The 20,458-nt window shown below is 38.1% G+C and overlaps 1 protein-coding gene across 4 annotated transcripts in view; it reads left to right on the top strand.

Annotated features, from left to right (window-relative positions):
• Window positions 1-20,458, top strand: part of LOC126251831 (F-box/LRR-repeat protein 2-like) — a 68,229-nt gene that overhangs the window by 40,090 nt on the left and 7,681 nt on the right. For all 4 annotated transcript variants that reach the window (XR_007545794.1, XM_049952496.1, XM_049952502.1 and 1 more), the window contains one exon: window positions 6,886-8,188. Coding sequence is in view for 3 of the 4 variants with exons in the window: in XM_049952496.1 (XP_049808453.1) it covers window positions 6,899-8,188 (1,290 nt within the window). In the remaining variant the exon portion in view is untranslated. The remainder of the gene's footprint in view (window positions 1-6,885; window positions 8,189-20,458) is intronic.

Genomic DNA, 20,458 nt, shown 5'->3' with positions numbered 1-20,458 from the left:
ACCTTTATCCCTAGACTTGGCACCATTGGATTTCTTTCTCTGGGGTTTCATTTAAGTCCACGTGTATGTTCCTCCCCTATCAAACAATTTAGCTCACCTGAAAAATCGAATCTACGCTGCTGTTGCACAATGCTACAATGAGTGTGGGAAGAAACTGATTATCAGTGGGATGTTTGCCACATCACAAATGGTAGTCATGTCAAACCAAAATGACACTTGATGCTTTTTTGTGCATCTGATGTTGTTTGCACAAAATGAGACATCTACTGATTCTGTAAGTTATCTCAATAAATTCTAATCATTCCAAAATTTTAAAGTCCTTTTTCACTCACCCTGCACTGAAATTGTTGATTAAGTCAGTTCTGTTTGTAGCTACAAAATCCAAAACCTATTCATTGTGTGTGGGTTTTCGAATGACCTGCAAGACAGTCTTCAGAAAACATGTTCAAAAATACTTCAAAAAACTGTCCATACCATCTGAAGCGTATCCATAGACATCCCAGTTTATACTTGGTATGATAAAGTTGCCTCCAGTTAGTATTGCTTGATTGGGGTACTCCCATGCCACAGAGTGTTGACTCAGTAATTCTACAAATGTTGTGGCAGAATCTGATGATTAACTTGAGTTCACCTAGATTGGTTAGTCACATCCAGATAACTTCACAATCAGACTCATTTTCGACCTCTATAGACACAATATTTTGTCGACTGTTATGAAAATTCCTCCTCCTTTGGTGTTTAACCTATGTTGCAATAAACATTCCAAGCTTCATTAAATATTTTGGAGCTTTGTACTTCAGGTTTTATGTAGCTCTCAGTACCGAGTACATTTTGAGCATGACAGCTTTCATGGAGGGTGGAAAATTCAGGAACTTTGTTACAAATCCTTTGGCAACTTACTGTTACAATTTTGACATTCAAAGTGACTTTAATTTGTAAATGATCCAGTTTCACTCACTGTGTATCAATGTTGAGAATTCATCAGAGGAATTCAAACTATCACCTATCCATTAAAAAATAAAAATAAAAATAGGCATGTGCACTGCATGGGTACTCTGCTACCTGAGCATCTGCTTTCTCTGTGTAGTGCACACCTGATCTATCAAAGTGAAACCAATGATTCTCCAGCCCTTAACACAGGTCTAGAAATCTGCAGCCAAGGCCATTACAGGATTGACAGAACCTGTTGTTGTTGTTGTTGTTGTTGTTGTGGTCTTCAGTCCTGAGACTGGTTTGATGCAGCTCTCCATGCTACTCTATCCTGTGCAAGCTTCTTCATCTCCCAGTACCTACTGCAACCTACATCCTTCTGAATCTGCTTAGTGTATTCATCTCTTGGTCTCCCTCTACGATTTTTACCCTCCACGCTGCCCTCCAATGCTAAATTTGTGATCCCTTGATGCCTCAAAACATGTCCTACCAACCGATCCCTTCTTCTAGTCAAGTTGTGCCACAAACTTCTCTTCTCCCCAATCCTATTCAACACCTCCTCATTAGTTACGTGATCTACCCACCTTATCTTCAGCATTCTTCTGTAGCACCACATTTCGAAAGCTTCTATTCTCTTCTTGTCCAAACTGGTTATCGTCCATGTTTCACTTCCATACATGGCTACACTCCATACAAATACTTTCAGAAACGACTTCCTGACACTTAAATCTATATTTGATGTTAACAAATTTCTCTTCTTCAGAAACGATTTCCTTGCCATTGCCAGTCTACATTTTATATCCTCTCTACTTCGACCATCATCAGTTATTTTACTCCCTAAATAGCAAAACTCCTTTACTACTTTAAGTGTCTCATTTCCTAATCTAATCCCTTCAGCATCACCCGATTTAATTTGACTACATTCCATTATCCTCGTTTTGCTTTTGTTGATGTTCATCTTATACCCTCCTTTCAAGACACTGTCCATTCCGTTCAACTGCTGTTCCAAGTCCTTTGCTGTCTCTGACAGAATTACAATGTCATCGGCGAACCTCAAAGTTTTTAATTCTTCTCCATGAATTTTAATACCTACTCCGAATTTTTCTTTTGTTTCCTTTACTGCTTGCTCAATATACAGATTGAATAACATCGGGGAGAGGCTACAACCCTGTCTCACTCCTTTCCCAACCACTGCTTCCCTTTCATGCCCCTCGACTCTTATAACTGCCATCTGGTTTCTGTACAAATTGTAAATAGCCTTTCGCTCCCTGTATTTTACCCCTGCCACCTTCAGAATTTGAAAGAGAGTATTCCAGTTAACGTTGTCAAAAGCTTTCTCTAAGTCTACAAATGCTAGAAACGTAGGTTTGCCTTTTCTTAATCTTTCTTCTAAGATAAGTCGTAAGGTTAGTATTGCCTCACGTGTTCCAACATTTCTACGGAATCCAAACTGATCTTCCCCGAGGTCCGCTTCTACCAGTTTTTCCATTCGTCTGTAAAGAATTCGTGTTAGTATTTTGCAGCTGTGGCTTATTAAACTGATAGTTCGGTAATTTTCACATCTGTCAACACCTGCTTTCTTTGGTATTGGAATTATTATATTCTTCTTGAAGTCTGTGGGTATTTCGCCTGTCTCATACATCTTGCTCACCAGATGGTAGAGTTTTGTCATGACTGGCTCTCCCAAGGCCATCAGTAGTTCTAATGGAATGTTGTCTACTCCCGGGACCTTGTTTCGACTCAGGTCTTTAAGTGCTCTGTCAAACTCTTCACGCAGTATCTTATCTCCCATTTCATCTTCATCTACATCCTCTTCCATTTCCATAATACTGTCCTCAAGTACATCGTCCTTGTATAAACCCTCTATATACTCCTTCCACCTTTCTGCCTTCCCTTCTTTGCTTAGAACTGGGTTGCCATCTGAGCTCTTGATATTCATACAAGTGGTTCTCTTCTCTCCAAAGGTCTCTTTAATTTTCCTGTAGGCAGTATCTATCTTACCCCTAGTGAGACAAGCCTCTACATCCTTACATTTGTCCTCTAGCCATCGCTGCTTAGCCATTTTGCACTTTCTGTCGATCTCATTTTTGAGACGTTTGTATTCCCTTTTGCCTGCTTCATTTACTGCATTTTTATATTTTCTCCTTTCATCAATTAAATTCAATATTTCTTCTGTTACCCAAGGATTTCTATTAGCCCTCGTCTTTTTACCTACTTGATCCTCTGCTGCCTTCACTACTTCATCCCTCAGAGCTACCCATTCTTCTTCTACTGTATTTCTTTCCCCCATTCCTGTCAATTGTTCCCTTATGCTCTCCCTGAAACTCTCTACAACCTCTGGTTCTTTCAGTTTATCCAGGTCCCATCTCCTTAAATTCCCACCTTTTTGCAGTTTCTTCAGTTTCAATCTGCAGTTCATAACCAACAGATTGTGGTCAGAATCCACATCTGCCCCTGGAAATGTCTTACAATTTAAAACCTGGTTCCTAAATCTCTGTCTTACCATTATATAATCTATCTGTTACCTATTAGTACCTATTAGTACCTGTTGTTACCTGTTGTTACCTGTTATTACCTGTTAGTACCTATTAGTACCTGTTGTTGAGATCATCCAATTGGCTACAAATCAAAGGACCCCAATCAATTCTGGTTATGTAAGCTCTGCTCACACACCACAAGGGAGGCCAGCAGTCTTCACCACTTCCACCAGCCACACATACGAACTGAAGATGGCCTCAGAACTCAAGTGGTAGACATAACTGGTACCGAAATGAACCATAACTTTAAGTCAACAGTACCCCACACCTTTGGTAGCCACATTCAGAGCCTCCTCCACAACTTGTAGGAGGCATCTTCAGTAGATATACCAATGTAAATAGGACTTCTTCCCAGCTCTGGACACTATATTCCTAAGGGGCTCTGTTATGTGTTGAACATTGGAGCTCACCAATAACCAGCAGACCTTCCCCCCCCCCCCCCCCAAGTCCCTCCTCCCCTGGCCCCCCTCTGTGTACCTACTCTGACCCTGCTGGAAGAGCAGCCACTTGTCCACTTGGATGGTGAATGGGCAAGGCCACACAGTCAGGCCCCACATTGACTCTCTGCTTCGAGCAATACAATCATGTTACAGCTCACTACTTGCTCTGTCATGAATGCGGTTCGTCCACATCATTTCCACTGAAAGTTGTCCCAACAGCAGAGCCTGTGGGCAAAACAAGCAATGCCTGAGGTGTCCCAAGTGATGCACCAGTTTTTTCACTGCCTTTACAAGTCAAGGCAGCAGCCTGCAGATGACTGACCACAACCAAAAGCATCTTCATCTGTTTGTGAACTGCACTCAGTTCCTCTTGCATCTGCAAACAGCAAGCATACTCCCTATCCATCACAGTATTAAAATTTGAATGAAAACGGAAGATAAACAAAACAGATATAAATTAACCCTGTTGTCTACCAACTGGCTGCTCTGCAGCATTCCAACTACCCAACCGTGGTGCTGCACATGATATAAATCTGTATTATTAAAACTATGATATACACAAAATATAAATAAGAAAAGAAAAACTAGCTCTGGTATCTTTTAGATGGTGCTGAAGGTGAAACTAATAGTCCATGTCACAAAATGAAAAGTGTTAATTGCTATATCAATGCTAGCTCTCTGAATTCAAGTGCACAGCACACAGGTGAACAACGAAACTTAACTTATTTGAGTTACATATATGTCAGTTCCTCTTTGCTTTCCTCCATGATACACAGAGTGTAGACTACTGCAGTGCCAGCAGACATATGCTCCCACCACCTGTTGATACAGTAAAGAGAAAGTTGTCCTGTAGCCATTTCTCAGTTTTCCAAGACAGTTGCTTTACAATAGCGATGTTAGCTATGTTATCAGTTCACTTGAGGTTTGTGTGGACTCTGAGGCAATGATCTATTCACTTTCCACCTTAAAATGTAGTTTCTGTATTAACACCTCTTAGACCTAATACCAAGGTGAACTTTTCCATTCCTTTTTTGGCAATGCTTGGTAACACGTCATTCAAACTTGCTTAAAGTCCGGGTTAAAGCATTCTAAGCATCACACTCAGTTCCCATGCTTACAGAAAAATAATAATGAATTAACGAGAGGCCCACCTTTTTACAAGTACATAAATTATTGTTTTGTTTTATCACCCAAACATGTATCACCACAATTGTGGCATCATCAGTGAGTTTTTTTTTTCTTTTATTTTCCATTTATTTTACACTGTGTGGGTTGTGACTGCCAACCAGTGAAACATACGTCCAAGCCACAGCAACACAGCAAGATGCAATGAGCAGGAGAAAACTTTCAGGTCAACTTCACAAAAACACATCTGGTACATAATAACAAACTTATCACAGCTCAGGACTAGGCAGATACTACAATGATGAAACAAATTTAGACCTGTGGCTCATTTTAATTGGTAGCCATAGGACACACACAATGTAAAATGAAAGGAAAATAGAAGAAAAACCCACTGAGGGTACCATAACTGTGGTGAAACATGTTTGGGTTGTAAAACAAAACAATAAGTTGTGTACTTGCTATGCGGTGGGTCCATCTTTAATTCATTATCATTCTAAGCATTTTCAGAGTGTAAATACCTGTTTATAATCTTATTGCTTTGTCCCAAAAGTTTCCACTTATCTTGAACAACACATTTCAATTCAGCATCTTTTGTATTCCTATCAGCCCCCCCCCCCCCCCCCCCCCAAATTCGCTATGGACCATACATTATATCCATTTTTCTCTATTCATTTGTCTCAAGATATCTGTTAATAGGTTAGCATTTGATTATGAAATACCCTGTACATACATATACTTGTGTAGTACTCCACAAACCAGCGCACAGTGTAGCAAAGATTACCTCCTACCACAATTTAAGTCGCAGATTATGTGCTGGAAAAATGACACATCTGTCTAAGACCATGTAGAGGGGGCCAGATAAATACAGGCACTCTTTAATAGTCAATATTAATGGAACAAAATGACATACTGTTATAATTCTTGTATGGGAGGAACGATATTTTATATGTTCAATGTGACCCCCATTAGCAGCTAAACAATGTCAATGCCACTGAACTGTTGACTGAACTATGGCTGTTAGTGTTGCCAGTGTGATAAACACACAGGATGCCTCAATGGTTTCTCATAGCTCATTCGGTGTAGCTGGCTTCTGTTGATAACCTTCATTTTTCTCGGTCCCGCCATATGTAGAAGCCAAGAGACTGTGGTGGGTACCCCACAGTTCCTCTTCAATCTATCCGTCATCCAGATAGATTTTCATCCAAAAGTAGGCTCTGACATCTCTGTGGTAGTGTGCTGGAGCACCATCTTGTTGTAGGTAAAATCTGCTGGAAAACACATGCCAAGATCTGTTGAGAAAACAATGGACTATGGTGCACAAAATTGCAATTATATGTCATTTTGTTTCAAAGTTATTAACTATGAAACAGTGTCTACATGTTTCTAGACCCTCTGTAATTCATTAAAATATGACTGCCAATGGCATTTTCTTACACTGAGGACCAAAAATTCAGTAAATGTCTCATTGGTAAAGTGATTTTAAAAAGGAAGCAAGAAACAGAATGGAGATAGGAAAGCGAAGAGCATTATTTCATACTGTTCATTGTTTCATGCTGCTGTCCAGGACAGTAGAATTCTCGAACAACAAAGTGTTTTACGCAGTGTGTACTGGCTCCATACATACACTTGAAAAGTCTGTAACACTTACACGTAATTTGTTAAACAACTTAATTTATGGTTTATGCAGGAAATACAATGAATGTTTTAATGTCAAAATTAATTTTAAATTTCTGTAATGACTTTGAATTATTTTAATAATACTCATGTTCATTTGCTTCATTAACCTCTGAGAATTGTATATAACAAGGAATTAATTGTTATTGTTATTTACAATATGTTTCTGTTGTTTTCAGATCATTGTGCAGTATGAGTTGCAGAAAAACTTTGGAAGATCTTCCCTTGGAAGTCATTACAGAAATTCTTGTGTGCTTGCCAGATTCAGACCTTATCACATGTGTTTTGCATATTAACCCATTATGGAAACAAGCAGCACAGTGTCAGAGAGTGTGGTCTCATAGAAAGTACCAAGTATCTGATGAAGCAAAAGAAGCAGAAATTGTTGAAGTGGCTCAGATAATACCTCAGTTAACAACTCTGCAGTTTACTGACATATCTGATGGTTTTGAGGCAACTTATAGTGATGAAACATTACATATATCTTGCAGTTTAATTGCAAGGAAAGAAACGATAAACTGTCTTCTTACAAAGTGCCTCAATATTACTAAGTTATACCTCCCAAGCTTTTTGTTACAAAGAGAAGATTTTGCTGATATGGTAGGTAGCATGCAAAACCTAAGGTCCTTGTTTCCAGAGAGCACAATAGGTTACATTGATTCATCCCTTGTTTTGAAGCCCCTTGCTGATGGTGCACCACAGCTGGAAGAAGTTGATTTCTCTAATCAATATTATGATATTAAGGACATAACATACTTCATGGACAAAAAGGGGCCACAGTTACACAGCCTTACTATTAATTGGTGTACAAATGATGAGATTAGTGCATTACCATTACTAAAAAACTGCCAACATTCTTTAAGAAAACTTGAAATATGTGTCAATGGACAAGGGACATTTGAAACTGCTGCAATTCTTAGCACCTTGAAGGACCTTTCGGCTCTTACAGACCTCCACTTTCAAGGAGTTGCTAATATTGATGCAGTAGAAATAACATGTGCTCTTCTGACATCATCATTTACACAACTGAGAAGCTTTAGTATTACATGTGCATTTTACATACAAGATGATGTCTTATTAGCATTGTGTACCTGTTGTCCTTTGCTTCAGGAAATAAAGCTGAGAGACTCACGATATATTACTGCTAGAGGCTTAGAACTGATAGAAAATTGCACAGACTTGTTAATACTGGATCTATCTGGATGTGTGCGTATCCAGGAATTGGGTACTTTAGAACAGTGCACAAAGTTAAATGCACTTTTCTTAACTGACTGCTGGAGATTACAGCCATCAGCCTTGATGGGTATCTTGCAACTCAGTGAACTAAGAACACTCCGGATTGATTCTTGTTGTACATTAGGGTTTCCATTTAGCAACCTGAAGACTTATTTACCACATCTTGAATTTCTTGGAATTAATGCATGTTATGGATCCACCTTGGAAGAGCTTGAAGAACTTCGAAATTCAGCACCTGAACTTTTTGTAAGTATACAAGTGTTATATACTGATCACATTTGTAATTAATCAATAACTGAATGTCATAAATATGGAAGTCAGAAGTATAAGCTTCAAATACATAACAGACACGAAAAATTTCTACAAAAATCACCACTGAGCCAAAGTGAACAAAGGGAAACTGTTGATTCATTTTCTGGCCTTTAAGAGGAAACAAAAAATTTTGTATTTGTAATTGACATTCCCATCTTTATTGGAGCATGTGAGTGACTACAGTCCTTTGACAACATTTTATTCCTGCTGTCTTCCCTCTTCTTTCACTGCATCAACAGTACATGCTATTTCTGGAAATTCAGATGTTTTATCTGGTTTTTGTGCAACTGTCTAGTTAGGGTACCTTCATTCCTCAATCCATATTATGTGAGTGCTACTAACATAAATAGCCAGTAGACTCAAACTTCTTATTTGACCTTTTTGAAGAAGCAGCATACTGCAGAACAAAATCAGATCAGCTTCGAAATTTTGTGTTACTGTTATTTGATCCAGTGCTTTCCTTCATCTATTGTAATGTTAAGTTTATTTATTTATTTTGTGAATTGTGAATTGTGGTTTATTAGTCTCACAATGTACACAATCTAAATAATTTGATTTAGGTACAGGAGACACGTCAAAATTTTGGTAAAGTTTTACCATATACATACAACACCTGATTTTAACAAATGGTACCAGAACAATAATACAATATAAAAATACACATACAATAAAAAACTAAAAATTAATTACAACAACTGATTTTAACAAATGGTATCATAATAATAATATAATTTTTTTACACATACAATAAAAGACTAACAATTAATTACCCCTTGCTCAAATTATCATGTCATCTTCTATGAAGTCTTCTACTGAATAGTAGCATTTATCCCACAGAATCTGCTGTAGCCTTATTTTTAGACACTCTGGCTTCATATTAAATATATTTTTGCCCATTAGCTTGTTATATATTTTCATCCCCATATACTGTGGAGTTCGTGCATATAATTTCAAATGGTGTGTGGGTAACATAAAATTATTTTTATTTCTTGTGTTGTACATGTGGTTAAAATGATTTTCCTCAAATAATTTTTGTCTGCTGTGTACAAAGATTATAATTTCATAAATGTATATGGAGGGCACTGTTAGGATTTGCAGGTTCCGAAATAATGGGCAACAAGATTCTGTTTGTTGTGCACTACATATGTATCTTATAATTTTCTTTTGCAGTTTCAGTATTCGAGATACACTACTTGAATTTCCCCAAAAAATGATACCATACCTAATGACAGACTATGATATGCTATTTTTCGTGTACTCATGTCAGTAGAGTTTGCTAGTATTTGCATTGCAAATGCAAAGCTGCTTAGTTTGTTTGATAGGAACTCAATATATGTACTCCAGTTTAAGTTGTTGTCCACATTTAGTCCTAGGAATTTGACTGTGTTAACTTCTTCCATAGGATGATTGTGATGATGTATTTTAAGATCCACACATTTCAAATGTTTGGTTTTGAAATGTACCATATTGGTTTTTGCAATGTTCAGTTTCAAGCCATTTAACTGGAACCAGTTTTCTAGAGTACCCATTGTGCTCACAATGGAGCTCTGAATTTTTTCTGCATCATCTTCAATTAAAACAGAAGTGTCATCCGCAAACAGAGCTGACGGGGAATTTATATTTATGGGCAAGTCATTTACATAGAATAGGAACAGGATTGGCCCCAAAATGGAGCCTTGAGGCACACCTTGTGATACTGTACTCCATTTAGAATAATAATTCACTGCATTTGATATGACACTTACCCTTTGCTTTCTGTTGTGCAAGTATGATGTGAGCCATTTCAGAGCTTTGTCCTTAATCCCATATTTGTTTAATTTGTAGATAAGGAAGTCATGGTTCACCGAGTCAAATGCTTTTGAAAGATCACAGAAGATACCTGCAACTTTACTCCTCTGATCCAATGATTTGCATATCTTCTCAATAAAGTTATTTACTGCATACAGTGTGTTTTTTCCTTGTTGGAATCCAAATTGGTTACTTACAATAATATCATTTTTTACGATAAAATTTTTGATCTGATTTGCAGCTACTTTCTCTAACACTTTTGACAGGATTGGGAGAATAGAAATAGGGCAATAGTCTCCCATATCTTCCCTCGACCCTTTCTTGAACAGAGGTCTCACTTCGCCGTATTTTAACACATCAGCAAAGCACCCCTGTTCAAAAGATTGGTTGATTATTTTAGCAAGTGGGGGTGCTATTATGCCATATACTGCTTTAATCACTTTACTTGGTGTCCCATCCCACCCAGCAGAATTTTTATTTTTTAATGACAATATAACATTTTTCACATCCTTTATTGTGACTTTTTTAAAATCTGTGAGATACTCAGCTTCTTGGTCGAGACCAAAGGGATTTACTTTACTCTGATATTCTGCTACATCAACTTCTGACTTTGCTACATTTATGAAGAATTCATTTAAACACTCTGATATTTGAGCTGGGTTTACAAGAACATTATCATCTACTTTAATCTTAGTTATTTCATTACTACTGACTTTAACACCTAACTCTGATTTGACAACAGACCACACTGCCTTTGTTGTAAAATAAACTTATTGTTTGCCATTTGTTTTGCTGCCTTTACAACTTTTTTGAAGATGGCATTATAATGTTTCACATACACAGTAAAATGTCTGTTTTTGTTATATTTCAGTTCATTATGTAGTTGCCTCTTTCTGGCACTAGAAATTTTTATACCCTGAGTTATCCATTTAATCTTCCTAGTCGTTTTGTTACATTTGGCTTTAATTGGAAAAGTTTCATTAAATATTTCAAGAAAGCTACCATGAAATTTGTTAAAGTTAGTACTACTTGAGATACAGCTGTCATAAGGCCATTCAACCTCTCTTAACTTATTGCTAAATATAGTTAGGTTTTTTTCATTGAAGTTCCTTTTCATGTGGCTTTTGTTACACGAAATTTCTTTATAGAGTTTTGGTAGTTTAATGAATAATGCAAAGTGGTCAGAGACTCCTAAATCTAAGCAAAATTTATTAACATCTTCAAACACATAATTGGTTAAAATATTATCAATACAGGTCGCTGACTGTGCATTTATTCTAGTGGGTTGCATGAAGTTTGCTTTGAAGCCAAAGTTTTTTATTAAGTCATTGAACTTGGACACATCATTGCTGTCAGCTATGATATTAATATTGAAATCAGCAGCTATTATAATATTTTTCCTTTTTTCTTTATTAAGATTTTCAAGAAGGCACTTAAATTTGAGCAGGAAAGCTTCAATTGTAGTTTTGTCTGGTACTCTGTAAATAGAAACTACTAAGACATTTAGGTCCCTTAACTCGATACAACAGCTTTCAAATATACATTCTTCATTCAAATGATTAAAATTGTTCCTTACTTCATATTTCATGTCAGAATGAGTAAGTATGCAAGAATTTCCATGTGATTTCTCTCATCTACAAAAACTGTTAGCTAATTCGAAATTTTCGAGTTTATTAAGAATTTTAATATTACCACATGTAAGCCAATGTTCGTTGAGACAGATAACTTTAATATTTATTGATTATACAGTTTTGTGAAAATCTCTCTCACTACTTGTCCATTCTCTCAGAGTAAAAGATGACTTATATTAAACAAAGAATTCCTCAACTATACCACTTGTTTCATTATTTTTGATTTACAGATAACAATTTTTTTAAACTTCCTGGTAGATTAAAACTGTGTGCATTTTATGCAGGAGGTTTCAAAATCAATGTAAACTCCACCAGAGTAAAAAATTCATTCTGGGAACAACCCCTTAGGCTATCGCTAAGTCATTTCTCTGCAATATCCTTCCTTCCAGGAGTCCTAATGCCGCAAAATATGCAGGAGAACTTCCGTGATGTTTGGAAAATAGGAGAGAGGTACTGGCAGAACCAAAGCTGTGAGAATAGGTCATGAGGCATGCCTGGATAGCTCACTTGGTAACAATGTTGCCCATGAAAGCTGAGATTCTGGGTTCAGATTTCAGAATGGTACACAGTTTTAATCTGCCAGGAAATTTCAGCACAATTCTTTTCTGTCTGTTATTGTATCAACCCAAACTTTTAATTCTGACTACCTCTCAAAATTTCTTATTTGTTTTCCTTATGGTCACCATGTGGTGCATAGCTACCTCTTCATCACCTTTCCAAATAACCTTCCTCAGATGTTTCTTTCCCACAACTAACCCATTGACCTTGTACAAATACAAAGCTCCTGGACACTGCACTCCTCTACTCATTCAATACCTACATTTATTATTTCCAAAATACTTAGAAAGGCATCCCCTTGTTACCTGTCAGATCCTAAGTTTTTCATGTGTCAGTGGATTGCTGTGTCAAGGCTAAAACTTGTTCGGATTAAACCATGAAATGAGGTCATCTTTCCTTTATATCCTTTCCACTCCAGCCACAGTGACCTTCCAATGCTCTCATGAATTCCACAATATCCTTATCACAATATATGGGATTCACAGGTTCCTATTGTTGTAATGATTGTTTATGTAAAACTGGTCCCATACACTTACCCACCACTATCTATTCCAGCTCCACCAGAGGCAAACTCTACACCAGCAGCAGTGCACCACGTAAAAAAATGTTATTTTGTTAAACAGGTGACATAAGTTCATGCACAATTTTATATGAGGGGACTCCTAAAAGTATGTCACACATGACATCAAATGCTAAGACCATAGTACAACAAGAGTGGTACATTGTCAGAAGAGAGTACATGTTCTGGGTTTCCTGCAGAGACAGTTCTGCTGCAATATGGGTAATAGCTGCAACACAGTATAAAAGTGAAATGGTGCAACAACAGGAAACATATTCCAATGTTAAAGTACATGAGACAGTACGATCATTGTGAGCAAAATGTCTAAATTGCACACAGATCACTGTGAAATTCTGATGGACCAAATGCAATAACATATCCAATGGTAGTGAAATGGGCCAACAATCTGAGAAGCTGCACAGATGTGGGTGATGCTGATGGGGAAGGAAGGCCATCAACACTGACCATAGACAACGGTGTCCAGGCAGTCGAGGAATTAATTAATGACAGTTGCAGATTTTCCAACACTGAAGATGTTGACACAGCAGTTCTCAAATGGCTCTATGACCAAGGAGTGAACTTCTGTCATCAAGGAATTGAATGACTGGTAGAACATTCCAACTGTTGTTTACAGGGACTTGGTGACTATGTTGAAAAATCGTGTCATGGATTTGTGTCCCTTTCAAGTGCAGTGCAGCATTCAATAAAAACTACTTGGCCTGCCATAATAAAGTGTAACTTGCTTTTTGAAGGCGCCTCATACATCACCAAATCAGCATAATGTATAAATTGATAAAAAGAACTATCCAACTTGAAGTTGTCTGGAACCCAGTTGCTGGGCAGTATGATGTAAGAGACCTGAGTGCTGCTATACCATGTGGGCCATCTGGATCATCTGATCCATAACTTGTTTCCTTGAACTTTAGAGATGGGAACTTGCTTTCCAACATATGCTTTCCTCTTGCCACACTCCTGGATATGATGTCCATTAGCCTAAACTCCCCCCCCCTCCCATCCACTTTCGTACATACAGTGTTTGTTAGAATTTTGTCAGTTACTTATGTATTCCCCTCCATACAAGCAACCCTCCCCTTTGCTTCTCTCTTTCTCTCTCTCTCTCTCTCTTTCTCACTCCCCATTTTTTTATATTCTTTAATTGCATTATTCTTTCCATTTTTCAGTTTCTTCTAATTCATCTTTACTTCAGATTCTGTCCATTTTAACATATTATAAATGTACTGTATCATAAACAGATGCGTCCTGCTTTGCTAGTGGATGTGGGAATAGGGGTGGGGTGGCAATTTGAGACTTACCTCTCTTTTCTATCCTCCCCCATGCAATTCCTCTATTGTCCCTCATGAAATACTACCTATTTCTCTGAAACAAGGCATGCTATGTTTATTGTCTGTTTTAGGTGTTCTTTTATATATTTTTGTAGACATTTAAAATAGTTTGTGAACAAATATCATGGACAAACTCCTCAGAATGTGAAGCATTTGACTCCATATTGCATTTTTTCTCTGGGTACCCCAAAACCATGAAGGTGAAGTTTCTTGTTTCCACCACTGTAAATCATACAGTCAAAGTTGCTTCTCAGATTTCTTTACTCTTTATTAAGCTGATCCAATAATTGTTCAGTGCCTCTATAATTTTTTTTTTTTTTTTTTTTTTTTGTTTTTCATAATGAGCCTTGTATTTTTTTCTGATTTATTCTTTCATGTCTTCTTTGGAAGTAAGGATTATATAACATTTTAATTCCTAGATCACATGCTTATGGTAACTATTCCAAAAGCATTGCTTCATATCCTACTGCCTAATTTGATCTCATACCTTCATCTATTTTATCAGTCACCTGAATCACCCACATTAATCTCTTTTACTTCTTTTGACATGCTACTTAGCAGTTTCTCCTCTTCATACAACATTCAGTTTATTCTTCCAGTTTGTTTGAAAAGTGGTTTCTCATCTGCAGTTTGGATTATACACATTTCCTGTTTTACTTCCTCAAAATTGTTTTAGTATTAGACTTATAAACTATGGCTTGCAACAATATTACAGTTCGGAATGAGTCTTTCACTCAGCATCAGATTGTGCACTATTTTGAAACTTCATGGTAGATGAAAATTGTGTGCCACACCAGAAAACCACCCCTTTGGGTGCAGCTAACCCATTTCTTCACAATATCCTTTCTCATAGTAGTGCTTGAGTTACAAGGTATGTAGGAGAAATTCTGTGAGGTTTGGAAGGTGTGGTTAAAAGTAACGCTGTGACGGTGGATTATGACATCTAGATAATTCAGGATATAAGAGCATTGCCTGTCAAACACAAGGCTTTGGGTTTGAGTTCAGGTTTGGCAAATAATTGTTGTTGGCAAGGAAGTTTCAGAATTACAGTTCTTCTATCCTGTAAAAAGTGGTATATTCCAAGTCAAAGGTATAAATGTGTAACATATTGCTGCTAAGTTTGCAGTTGCTTGTGACCAAATTTACTTGTTATTTCATTTTCAAGTGCTGTTTATCAATTTGTTTTAATCTTGTGTGAGTCTTTTTATTTCATTATATTTAAGTACTGGTAACTTTATTAAATGGAAATTGTAGTTGTGAAAACTATGAAATGTGCAGGAAGACCGGATGACTGGCCGGTACTTATCTTCAGGTAACAAAATTCCTAGTTCTGCTGATAGAAACACATGCAATAGAAAACATTAATCCTAGCTGTCTGAACTTGTGTTTTCATTCTTCAGAGACAAAACAGGAATTGTTAGCAGAAGGTTGGAAAGGAGAGGGGGAGAGTCATATTACTTAGGCCCTAGGTTTTGAGTAGTGGCTATGGTCCTGAGACTTCAGCATTAGCACAACTCTCACAGTAATAGCAGCTCAGATTTGTGCATTGTTCCTTGATTAGTGTTTATGTAAGTACAATCTAGTCTTGCTCATAATACATTTACTTCTTTTAGTCCTTGAAAGAAACAAATTCATTTGTAGGTATGGCTAGAGATTGTGGCTATTGTGAGACCATAAAGAAGGAGTTCGCTGCTTTTTGAGAAAACCTAGAAGCTTTATTCACTGTTGTTGACTAGTTTCATATGGTTGCAGAAAATTGCACTGGTGATAGAGAGAGAGGACGGTATTCCAATGTGAAGGCACCTTGAAGCCTGATGGCTGGAAGGACATATCTGGAGCTATTTTGCAAGGAAAGTTGTTTGTGGCTAACAGCTCTTATAAGTAGGTTTGAGAAATTGCCTCCTGCTGACAGTGAGACAGATCCAGTAAGCCTTGCCTCTTCTGCTCATGCATCAGTGTTTCCTCTATTGTGGTCAGGGCACCCACAGAGCTGAAAGAAGATACTGTTTGTGGTAGGCAGTTCCAATGTTAGGAAGACACATGATGGCCCCTCTTAGGAAAATAACGTCACTGGAGAAAAACAAAACAAATAAGCACATGCTGTGTATCACAGGGGAAATTGTCCACACACTAGAAGAGGCCATCTTGGATGCAATTGAAAGCACAAGCAGCAGTCAGTTGCAGACCATCATTCACATCGGCACCAAATACATCTGTTGCCTAGGTTCAGAGACCACTCCCAGTTCTGCCCATAGACTGTGAAAAGTGATGAAGACCACTGGCCTCACTCATGAAGTCTCTGCACAACTATCAATTTTCGGCATCATTCCAAGGATAGATCAGAATCCTCTGGTCTGGAGCTGAGTGAAGGCTGTGAACCAGAGCCTTTGCTGGTTCTGTGATATGTTTGGCTGTAGATTCCTTGACCTACACTACTCAGTGGAAACTTTTAAAGTCACCCTGCGTAGATCAGGTGTGCACTATATATCAGAATGGCCACTTGTTCGCCAAAGTATTTGTGGAATGCACAAGGGTTCTTTCTTTATTTCTGTTTAGGCAAAACTCTGAGATTCGAAATAGAAAAATCAACATCAGTTAGATAAACCAGACCAGAGAACATCCCCAGAGAGCGAGAATCTCAAAATACTGGTGGAATATTTGCAGTTAAGTCCCAGAGCTCACATCTCACACAGAAAGCAGTTGGCCCAACTTGATACTAGGAACTAAGAGTCAGCTGAAATGTGAAGTAGAAAGTAGAGAAATTTTTGACAACATCTGGAACTTTGATCGAAAATATAGATTAGACTCTCTAAGAGAAACAGTAGTATTAGCTCTAGTGAGGTCCAAAATAAACCTGACTGCAAACTAATACTGATAAGAATAATCACAGTCACAGGTCTTACACTAATAGTCAGATGTTTCTATCAATGACCAGATTCCCCCCAAGAGATCAGTTGTACAGTCTTCAAGGAAAGCTAGAACTCAATAACATGGAAATCCTCCAAGCCCATGGTAGTTGTTGTTGTGGTCTTCAGTCCAGAGACTGGCTTGAAGCAGCTCTCCATGCTACTCTACCCTGTGCAAGCTTCTTCATCTCCCAGTACTTACTGCAACCTACATCCTTCTGAATCTGTTTACTGTATTCATCTCTTGGTCTCCCTCTATGATTTTTACCCTCCACGCTGCCCTCCAATGCTAAATTTGTGATCCCTTGATGCCTCAGAACATGTCCTACCAACTGGTCCCTACTTGTCAAATTGTGCCACAAACTCCTCTTCTCCCCAATTCCATTCAATACCTCCTCATTAGTTATATGATCTACCCATCTAATCTTCAGCATTCATCTGTAGCACCACATTTTGAAAGCTTCTATTCTCTTCTTGTCCAAACTATTTATCGTCCATGTTTCACTTCCATACATGGCTACACCCCATACAAATACTTTCAGAAGCGACTTCCTTACATTTAGATCTATACACTATATTAACAAATTTTTCTTCTTCAGAAACGCTTTCTTTGCCATTGCCAGTCTACATTTTATATCCTCTCTACTTCGACCATCATCAGTTATTTTGCTCCCCAAATAGCAAAACTCCTTTACTACTTTAAGTGTCTCATTTCCTAATTTAATTCCCTCAGCATCACCCGACTTAATTCTACTACATTCCATTATCCTCGTTTTGCTTTTGTTGATGTTCATCTTATACCCTCCTTTCAAGACACTGTCCATTCTGTTCAACTGCTCTTCCAAGTCCTTTGCTGTCTCTGACAGAATTACAATGTCATCAGCGAACCTCAAAGTTTTTATTTCTTCTCCGTGGATTTTAATACCTCATCCGAATTTTTCTTCTGTTTCATTTACTGCTTGCTCAATATACTGATTGAATAACATCGGGGAGAGGCTACAACCCTGTCTCACTCCCTTCCCAACCTCTGCTTCCCTTTCATCCCCCATGACTCTTACAACTGCCATCTGGTTTCTGTACAAATTGTAAATAGCCTTTTGCTCCCTGTATTTTACCCCTGCCACCTTTAGAATTTGAAAGAGAGTATTCCAGTCGACATTGTCAAAAGCTTTCTCTAAGTCTACAAATGCTAGAAATGTAGGTTTGCCTTTCCTTAATCTTTCTTCTAAGATAAGTCATAGAGTCAGTATTGCCTCATGTGTTCCAATATTTCTATGGAATCCAAACTGATCCTCCCCAAGGTTGGCTTCTACCAGTTTTTCCATTCGTCTGTAAAGAATTCACGTTAGTATTTTACAGCTGTGACTTATTAAACTGATAGTAGGGTAATTTTCACATCTGTCAACACCTGCTTTCTTTGGGATTGTAATTATATTCTTCTTGAAGTCTGAGGGTATTTCGCCTGTCTCATACATCTTGTTCACCAGATGGTAGAATTTTGTCAGGACTGGTTCTCCTAAGGCCGTCAGTAAGTCTAATGGAATGTTGTCCACTCCCAGGGCCTTGTTTCGACTCAGGTCTTTCAGTGCTCTGTCAAACTCTTCACGCAGAATCGTATCTCCCATTTCATCTTCATCTACATCCTCTTCCATTTCCATAATATTGTCTTCAAGTACATTGCCTTTGTATAGACCCTCTATATACTCCTTCCATCTTTCCGCTTTCCCTTCCTTGCTTAGAACTGGATTTCCATCTGAGCTCTTGATATTCATACAAGTGGTTCTCTTTTCTCCAAAGGTCTCTTTAATTTTCCTGTAGGCAGTATCTATCTTACCACTAGTGAGATAAGCCTCTACAGCCTTACATTTGTCCTCTAGCCATCCCTGCTTAGCCATTTTGCACTTCCTGTCGATCTCATTTTTGAGACGTTTGTATTCCTTTTTGCCTGCTTCATTTACTGCATTTTTGTATTTTCTCCTTTCATCAATTAAATTCAATATTTCTTCTGTTACCCAAGGATTTCTACTATCCCTCATCTTTTTACCTACTTGATCCTCTGCTGCCTTCACTACTTTATTCCTCAGAGCTACCCATTCTTCTTCTACTGTATTTCTTTCCCCCATTCGTGATAATTGTTCCCTTATGCTCTCCCTGAAACTCTGTACAACCTCTGGTTTAGTCAGTTTATTCAGGTCCCATTTCCTTAAATTCCCACCTTTTTGCAGTTTCTTCAGTTTTAATCTACAGTTCATAACCAATAGATTGTGATCAGAGACCACATCTGCCCCTGGAAATGTCTTACAATTTAATACCTGGTTCCTAAATCTCTGTATTAGCATTATATAATCTATCTGATACCTTCTAGTATCTCCAGGATTCTTCCATGTGTACAAACTTCTTTTATGATTCTTGAACGCTCTGTGCAAAATTCTACCAGATGGCTTCCTCTTTCATTTCTTACCCCCAATCCAGATTCACCTACTACGTTTCCTTCTCTCCCTTTTCCAGTCGCACATGACTATTACATTTTCGTCTCCCTTCACTACCTGAATAATTTCTTGTATCTCAACATACATTTCACCAATTTCTTCAGCATCTGCTGAGCTAGTTGGCATATAAACTTGTACTACTGTAGTAGGTGTGGGCTTTGTATCTATCTTGGCCACAATAATGCGTTCACTATGCTGTTTGTAGTAGCTTACCCGCATTCCTAGTTTCCTATTCGTTATTAAACCTACTCCTGCATTACCCCTATTTGATTTTTTGTTTATAACCCTGTAGTCAGCTGACCAGAAGTCTTGTTCCTCCTGCCACCAAACTTCACTAATTCCCACCATATCTAACTTTAACCTATCCATTTCCCTTTTTAAATTTTCTAACCTACCTGCCCGATTAAGTGATCTGACATTCCACACTCCGATCTGTAGAAGGTCAGTTTTCTTTCTCCTGATAACGACGTCCTCTTGAGTAGCCGCCGCCCAGAGATCTGAATGGGGGATTATTTTACCTCCGGAATATTTTACCCAAGAGTAGGCCATCATCATTTAACCATACAGTAAAGCTGCATGCCCTTGGGAAAAATTACGGCTGTAGTTTCCCTTGCTTTCAGCTGTTCGCAGTACCAGCACAGCAAGGCCGTTTTGGTTAGTGTTACAAGGCCAGATCAGTCAATCGTCCAAACTGTTGCCACTGCAACTACTGAAAAGGCAGCTGCCCCTCTTCAGGAAGTATACATTTGTCTGGCCTCTCAACAGATACCCCTCCATTGTGGTTGGCCATCTGTATCGTTGAGGCACACAAGCCTCCCCACCAACAGCAAGGTCCATGGTTCATGGGGGGTAGTAGTAGGTCATAACTTTAACCCATCCAATATTGATTGGGAAAACTATGCATATGTTTTCAGCAGTAAGGACAGCCTT

Source organism: Schistocerca nitens, chromosome 1 (assembly GCF_023898315.1).
Source record: "Schistocerca nitens isolate TAMUIC-IGC-003100 chromosome 1, iqSchNite1.1, whole genome shotgun sequence".
Classification (NCBI taxonomy): domain Eukaryota; kingdom Metazoa; phylum Arthropoda; class Insecta; order Orthoptera; family Acrididae; genus Schistocerca; species Schistocerca nitens.
The sequence above is the reverse complement of the archived record's forward strand: the minus strand, read 5'-3'. Positions and strand labels throughout refer to the sequence as shown.